Genomic DNA, 8463 nt, shown 5'->3' on the forward strand with positions numbered 1-8463 from the left:
ATTTGGGTTTTGCCCGGACTTAAATTATTTTTTCTCCCAACTCTCCGAATTCAAATTTTAAGTCCGCAACTTTATTAAATTGTTTAAGAATGGTTTAAGTCTAATTTTTTTTTTAATGGAAAACTTTTCTTCATTAATCTTTTTAAATAACGTCATAATTTAATTTTTTAAACAATTTGACCTTAAAAAATTGAAATTCCATAAATTTAATTTTATTCCAAAAGTAAACACACAACATAAAAATTCCATTAAGTTATATGTATATAAATAATAAATAAAAAAGGGCAGCAATTTTATATATGTTCAAATGTTGCTGTTGGAAGTTATATGTATATATATATATAAAATAAAAAAAAAGGCAGCAACTTATTCAAATGTTGCCGTTGGATTCCAACGGCAACTACATAGGAGCGCAACACATGGCTTGGTGTAAGAAGACAAAAGCAGCAACCCTTGAAGAGCTGGGGCCCATGTTAGTTTTTCTCCCATGTGGTCTGTTTTAAAGGGTGCATTTTTGCTCACCACTTTAACCATAAGTGTACCCTCATTATTCCATAAATACAAAGCAAAAGTTAACTATGGTTATATCTATGGACACATGTCAAGCATTGAGAATGGTGGTGAAGGTACACCTATGGTTAAAGTGGTGAGCAAAAATGCTCCATATTTTAAAATGCAGGTGGGCTCCAAGAAAGGTTTGGGTTCAGACAATAAGTGGACTGGTATTTGAATACAAATTTGGATTTTCTCAAATTTTGGGTTCTTCATTTTGTTGGGTTGGGAGAGGTTTTAGGGGATATTTTGGATTTAGGTCCTTGGGTTGGAGATAGCCTAAGGTTTAGGAAACCTGTGATTTGGGCTAGGGGGTCTAGAAGAAGATGTTCAAGGCTTAGTATTCCAAATTGGGGTTTGAAGGGCTGAAGAGATGAGGGAATGGGTGTTGGTGAATTATGGGATGCAGTTAAATTCTGGGCAGCTTTATGGGCTTCTGTCACTTCAGATTTCAAAGACTATTCTTACTCCACTATATTGAGTGATATGACTGCTAATGTGATGTGAAGTGTTTTTTTATCGACTTGTTTTCTTTGGGTCTTTCTGGTGTAGCCCAATCTTCTTTATACCAACTTTGTTCTGTTGCTTACTTGCACTCTTGAAAGTGTGGCCGCACCTTTTTTCTATCTTTCTTTCAGGCATCAATATTAATTTAAAATAAAAAAATCTCTGACGAACCCTTTTTTTGTTGTTGTGATTTTTGTTGAATTGTATGTTATAAAATACATGAAACTGTTGTGTTTTATGGATGACCCAGGTGGCAGTATTATGAAGCAATGCTGACTGATTTTAAACAGCTTAAATGATTATTAAACGAGCCCTCAATTTTTCCTTTCCAAGTTAGTTTTTGATCTTACACTCTTGCAAATTCCTCACAAGGCCCTAAAAATTTCAGGCTCAAGAGTTCTTGGGATTTTTGTTTACATCATTGTTATCTACATTTTCCATTATATAAACCTTAAAAATACAAATATAATATTAGAAAAATTAGTATATAGTGATAAAAAAAATATAAAAAAAAACCTTTAATATATAATCTGTCTCATTTTCGAGTTGAAAAGTAATGGAACCCAAATCAAGATTTTCTCATTTTCGGGTTCATCACTCAACCGTATCCTGTTGTGTCAAGAATTATCACTATTGCTGTTATTTTATACCCTGCAATGCAGTATGGACTGCTTATGCTCATGGACATTTTCAGAATGTGCAATGATTCTGACAATTCACAAATTGATAGTGCAGTAGAAAACTAACCGTAAAGAATGGAATATATTCATAACAAAATCAATATTCAATAGAATAATAAGCACACAATTTATTGCTGAAAATCACAGGAGAAGCTAAACAATATTAATTGTAATACCATTATCTAACCAAGTAAACAGACACAAGTTAGAACTGCTGGGAAAACCCTATTCTTTTCTAGATAAACTTGATAGCACTTTACTCAAGGCCAAAACATTCTAACACGTCTAACTTCTTTACAAGGTTTCTTTTTCATCTTACCCTTTACATGGTATCTAAGGGAAAATGTTTTCTGGCTAAAGATACAGGTAGATATTTGAGGTTCGAATGGACATCCCAACAAGAAGCGGCCAAATTAGTTCACACTCACCTTTACGTCAAAGCAGCATCCGATTGCAGTTTGGGAATAATCCCAAATTAGATGCCACCAGTCTGCAAGTCTTCAAGACAGTCAGCGACATTTACATCAACAGATAAATTAATCAGATAAATCATCTTCAGCACCACTAGATTCATCAATATCTTGGTGTCGTGCAATCTTCCGTGGTCTTTCAAGGGTATCTTCAACATCAAAGCGTCTTGTTTTTAAATTTGACACAGATCCCCTCAAATAATCCTGAAAGCAGCAAGCCAATTATGTGTATATGCAATTATTCAAATCATTTGATGACTAAAACCGCATACCAAAGGATTTAAATTTCAACAAATAGCTTATTGTCATACCCCTGAATCCTTTAGTTCAATTGCAGCAACAGTTGATCTCTGCCTGACGGTCACTCTTGAGGGTGCGGGAAAATGTTCAACCTCATCACTGGTTTTTCCCTCTTTGGACCTCTTTTTCCTTAAGACAAGCTTTGTGGGAAGGGGCTGCATTGTGAATGGAAAATTTATAAGGGATAATCTTGATGAATTGTTACTCAAAACAAAACCAAAAAACAAAAAACAAAAAACAAAAGCAAAGAGCAATTAATAAATGCACACGTAATAAAGATAAAAATATCGATTCAAAAAGATACCGCATAGCGTGCTTCATCTTCATCAAATGAAACAAGGTATGTTGTGGGATCATGCACATCATCACCTCTTACCTGTTGAGACATCAAAAGGAATATCATTAGATAAGCAATCAAAAGCTAACTTAATAACTTCTCAAAACCATGGGGATGGTACATACATCATAATGATACTCGCGAACCCAAGAATAAGAAACATCTTCAGATTCATCATACGGATCTTTTGATAGCTGCCACCATTGAAATAAATAATATATGAGCCATGAGATCAGCCAATGAACTGTTAATGCTAATCTTCAGATTTAGAAGCGGAAAAAAGCATGTCTACCTCATTTGGCGAAGGGACCATGTAAGCCAAAAATTTCTCCGGATTAGCTGGATCTGCACCTGTTACCTTATAACTTTTCATAATGGCCTGTAGTAGACGATGATGGATGAGATCATAACGCAGCAGTAGCCACTTATAGGATAATGACAAAATATGAAAATATTCAAGTACAACAATGTATAAGACGCAGACTAAGTTTGATGTAAATGACAATCTAAAAAGCCATCACATATTAAAACTTCTGTGTCAGGCCAACGCATCTTTTGCACATAACATTTACTTTAACACAATATTTTTCTTCCAAAGCCAGGGTTTCTGACTGAAAAAAGAAAGAAAAAGAAAACATGATATTTGGATATGAACAGATAGTAAAAAGAAAGGAGTAGCATTATTGGCAGTTCTGTTTTGCCAATTCACATGGAAGGTGGATTCGGATAAACTGTAAGTAAAAAGCAAAAGAGCCGCTCAATCTACAGATACATTCAATTTGAATAAAGGCAACTCTTAAATTATTTCCCTCTAAATGAATAAGCAACATCTAACACACACTAACAGACAATGAAGGAATACTGCTTCAATTATGGGTATAGGTGGATACAGATTATTTTAGCTCTTTTGTTTGTTTTCCAAACCTTTCACCTAAATCAATTCAAGCAATTTTGATGGTCGTCTATTCGTTTTTTGGATTCAATTCTAGTTCACTGTTTTGGGGCTTTCACTTGTTATTATAATGTGACGCAGGCTGCAGAATCCTAGAAATGAAGATTTTCTTTAAATTGAAGGTTTGAGAATCTGATTTTATTTGACCAAAAAAAAGAGAATCTAATTTATGACCATAACTGGTTGCATGCATCCCAACTCACTCTTGATTCATAAGCATCATGACCGGACTGGTCCAATTTGCTGTAGATTTCTGAATCAGCAGTAGGAGCACCATCAAATGCTGCAAGGACAAATTGGTCTTCATACCTGTTACAAAAGTATCATCAATAACAGCCCCAAGTTAATGTGTGAATATTCTAGAATGCAATATGATTGCCATAAATAAATGTTTTAGGTTTTCAATTAACCAGCCACCAGCCACCAGCACAAATTGGTCATCATTGAAAAATATCTATAATCTGCATGTATTCATGCATGATATAGATGATTTTGATTTCAAGATGTCTGGACTCTGAAATAACAAGCTTTTCATGAGAGCACAAGCTTGACTTCAACCATAAGCCATTGCCACTACGTATAATAAATTTACTAATTAAGATCAGCATATAACGGGCTTGTATACGAAAGACTAAAGTAATAAATGTTTGTCTTATTTAAACAGAAAATCAGATACTCCATACCGCTCAAAATCAGGCAACAGAGGTAGAACCTCAACAGGGTATAAATTCTTATTGGTTGCATGAAGAGGGCGTGACTTGCAGGCCTCAAATGATGCCTCAATTTCCTTGATTTGTCTTTCCCTGAAAAATGATTCAGGGCAATTAATTAACATGAGTAATGGACATTGGTTATATGATCACCAAGGTAGGTAGGCAAAGAGCAAACCTATCATTAAGGTTGTCCAAAATGTTGCGACCTCCCTTCATTTCCCGCAGTTCCTTTGCTTGTTTTTCAGTTAAAGACTGCAGATGCCAATGCACGTACTTATAACATAGCTCACCAGTATTGTTCAAGAAAGACTGCTCATCTAAAATGGAGCATTAATCGACTACCTGTCTTGCAGAGTCCATGCTAAGAGGAGATATATATTGTGTTTTAACCAGCCAGGCAACGCCTTTATCGGTAGGCCGCTCTTTTCTTCTGATGCCATTCTTTTTCACAGGGATTGCTGCTACGTCATCCCGCAATAATTCCTCATCTTCCAAAGCAAGGGGTGGTCTAACACTTGGAGGACTGATTGAACCAGGAAAAAAACAGATATTCAGTATTGTCATGCAATAAAAACTCCTGATGTCTTAAAAAGGTTAGGGCTGTAGAGTAATGATACTTGTATACACTGAGGTCAAGCAGGTCAAGAGGTATCCCAAGATCTGGCTCAACAAAAAGCTTGGGCTTGTATGTTTTCTCCAGCGATGTTATTGTGTATTTTGTATATCTGGGAGAGGGAGGGAAGATTGCAAAAGTTACCACAAAATAATAATTGATTTGATTTTGGAATTTGATAATAAGATAACAAGGGTTATTCTACTCCTGATCATGTGTCATAATGCCATTATTTCAACAATCAGAGTTTATTTCCATAGTGCGAGCTTCAACAAAAACCAGACATGTATGCTGAGTTCCAGACTCTCAATGAAATTTAAGCCATAGTAATGAGTGCTAAAACATGAAAAAACTCATCCCAGACTATCCTCTCCCCCCCACCCAAAAAATAATAATAATAATAACACCTGACCTATGAAAGTCAATGTCCACCACCAGACCAACATTTTCTGGATATTATCTTCTAAATCAAGAACGACCCGTGAACCTGCTCTGCTTGTTCATATTTTCTCGATCGGCCAACTTGATGCATGCAGTTTAACTTTAAAATCAAGTTTCTGGCTGTATCCAGTCCATAAATACTGATAGGTTTGCCGCTTCACCAGACTAACAAAGTTCATTTCTAGTCTTCCATACACCCCCGTAATATAAATGCTATGTGGCTCATCAGTAAACCGTTCTTCCCTTGTCTTTTCCATTCTTTTCATTCATTTTACGCTTCTCCGCCTTTTGCCAGTTACTGAAATACCCCCCCTATTTGTAGAAAATAGCATCACAAAATTTTCTCCATTAACCGCATCTTCCATACAAGTGCAGTAGAAATTCATCTTCTTTCCTAAACAATTTCTAATTGCTCCAATTAATTCCTCCATCTGAAAACCAGCAATCATATGATGCCAATTACTCGTTCTTACAACCTCAACAAGAATACAAAGGTCCATGCACAAGAAACATGCATTGCATACACATACAAGCCTAAATATACAAATGTTCAAAAGGTTGAGCAACAAAGAGATGACTTACTGATCTTTGTCTTTCTTCAAAGACATAAGCTTTGGCTGTGCACTTGGATCTGGAAGTTCATTCCGAAATCTTCAAAGAGCAAACAAGTTAGATTGAAGTCATTACCGGAATAAACAATGAAAGTACTTGACAAGCAGAGAGATGAACAAACACTATTTTTAAATAAAAGTACATTGTTCTGTTTTGGCCTGAACTAAAAGAGCATTGCTTAGCCACATAGAATATATAAGATTCATCTCAAATGGTCTTCACAATACGATAAACAAATAAAAGGCTGAATAAAAAAAATTTGGAGTCTTATCCACCTATTATTAGGTTCAGCATACCACCAGTAGCTTTAGACGAGTTCAAAACATGGTGTATTGCTAAAATTGGATCATTGTGTTCTAATAAACATGACAAACTCTAAAAAGTACAAGTTAAACTTAAGCTGTAAGGGAATTAATAAAAAAAATATAATAAAACTGTTATTGATATATCATGTAGTCAGTTTCCATCAAAACAGGAAAAGATTAATTTCAATTAAAACAAAGCAAAATGTGTTCTTCAAACAAAGGTAAGTCATTGTTATCATACTCACTTCAACTTGCATACAAATGTTGTTGGCTTCTTCAGCCTATTTTCAGTCCTCTCGCCACTCAAGAATGGAGTAGCCCTCCTTTCCCCCATTCGTGATCCCGCAACAGACCCATGTCCTTTCCCAGAAGACAACATCTGTGTCTTTTGCAAAACTGAATTCTGGGAATCCTTCAGCTGCTGCCTATGCTTCTCTTCTTGCCTTTGCTTCTCAAATTCCCTCTTCTTTCTCAATATCCTCTCTTCCTCTGTCTCCACTCTCCCTGGAGGTCCATTCGCTTTCTTCACTTGCATTGAAGGAACAGGAGGCTTATGCTGTTTTTGAGGAACCCCATGATTCAAATGCCCATGTTCACCCCTCCCCGACACTGATACCTCCCTAGAAGCCCCTTTTTCATGGGATCCTCTATCTACCCCACCATCCTTACTTTGTGGAGGGGGTGGTGGCGGTGAACCCGGGGGTGGTGGTGGCGGTGGGATAGAGGAACTTGGGGAAAAAGGTGGTGGGGGCGGAGGTGGTGGCTGCTGTAAAGGCTGGTGACTATATTGTGAATACTGAGAATTCTGGTAGTACATGGGGGCTTGTGGAGGCTGTAAAGGCATTTTATTTTGTGCCACTGGAGGCGCTTGAGGGGGCGGAGGTGGTGGGTATGAAGACTCGGGCGGCGGAGGCAGTGGTGGATAATTGTATTGTGGTTGTGGGTGAGGGTGTTGAGTTCTTGGAGGGCCGTAATTACTATGATTGTAATTGTAACCCCAATTCTGATTATATTGATTGCCTCTTTGTGGAGGAGGTGGCGGTGGTGTTGGTGTAAGAGGGTTTTGATTTGGCGGAGGCCCGAATGACGATTGGGGAGGGAACGGCCTGTATGAAGCCATAGCTAAGTTGATTCTCAAGCACACCAAACAATCAACCACAACCAGAAACAACCAAATTCTACGTCCCTTCCAAATTCACTCTGCGAACTGATAAAAACCCTAAAGCAGCAATTTTTTTTCTTTTTGGCCTCCAATCTCTAAACAGCCAAAAACTCCCAATTATAAGCTATATATGCAATTACATATTTTGAACAGCTGAGGAATCATAACAAATAAATACCAGAACTTGGAAGATAGATGAATTCAATGAAGAAGTTTGTATAGCTGAAACCAGATTTGAATGTGAACCCTGGGAGTGAGATAGAAGCCCAGCTTTAGCTCAAAACCCTAAATTCTCAGCTGGAGAGAGGGTGCAAAAACCCTAAGCGAGTGACCGGAGAGAGAGATCGGAGGGAAGTAGACGATGTTCCTCTTGGTATTTATATATGATACGACGAGGCACACAGTGTGTTTGGCGAGCTCTCGGGTTTGGTTCACCACGTCACTCTTCTGCTCTGCTGTATTTTTTGGACGCGTTTTAATTTTACTGATCGGCTAGACAGAGCAACTTCATCATTCATCAATTTCATGATTGGCTTGGCTTCATGTCTGGTTCTTACAAATTTATATATGTCCTTTTTCTTTCCTTTTTACCCAAAGTTTTATGGTATTTGCCTCATCTTTTCTTCCTAGATACAAAAGAAAACTTAAGCTGAATTGTATTATGTTGTTCCCTTCCCTAAGAGGGTGATCCAAAATTATACTTCGACTATGTATTTGAAGCATGTGATATGCTTTTTTTCTTTCTAAATAAAATAACGAACGAACTTCGACCAACTTTTGAATCTTAACGAACTTTTAAATTATAATATATCGAAGATG

The 8463-nt window shown here is 36.9% G+C and overlaps 1 protein-coding gene across 1 annotated transcript; it reads right to left on the reverse strand.

Moving 5' to 3' along the window:
* Nucleotides 1–1822: 1822 nt before the first annotated feature.
* Nucleotides 1823–8183, reverse strand: LOC110774478 (protein PAF1 homolog). Its single transcript, XM_021979019.2, has 12 exons — nucleotides 6728–8183; nucleotides 6148–6216; nucleotides 5129–5236; nucleotides 4854–5034; nucleotides 4687–4763; nucleotides 4482–4601; nucleotides 4002–4107; nucleotides 3139–3225; nucleotides 2972–3040; nucleotides 2814–2885; nucleotides 2521–2664; nucleotides 1823–2413 (listed from the first exon to the last, which is right to left on the reverse strand). Exons 1-12 carry the CDS (start codon nucleotides 7600–7602, stop codon nucleotides 2276–2278), a joined length of 2046 nt encoding a protein of 681 aa, XP_021834711.2. The 5' UTR covers nucleotides 7603–8183; the 3' UTR covers nucleotides 1823–2275.
* Nucleotides 8184–8463: the final 280 nt, after the last annotated feature.

The sequence above is a fragment of the Prunus avium genome, chromosome 1 (assembly GCF_965620075.1).
Source record: "Prunus avium chromosome 1, drPruAviu1.hap1.1, whole genome shotgun sequence".
Classification (NCBI taxonomy): domain Eukaryota; kingdom Viridiplantae; phylum Streptophyta; class Magnoliopsida; order Rosales; family Rosaceae; genus Prunus; species Prunus avium.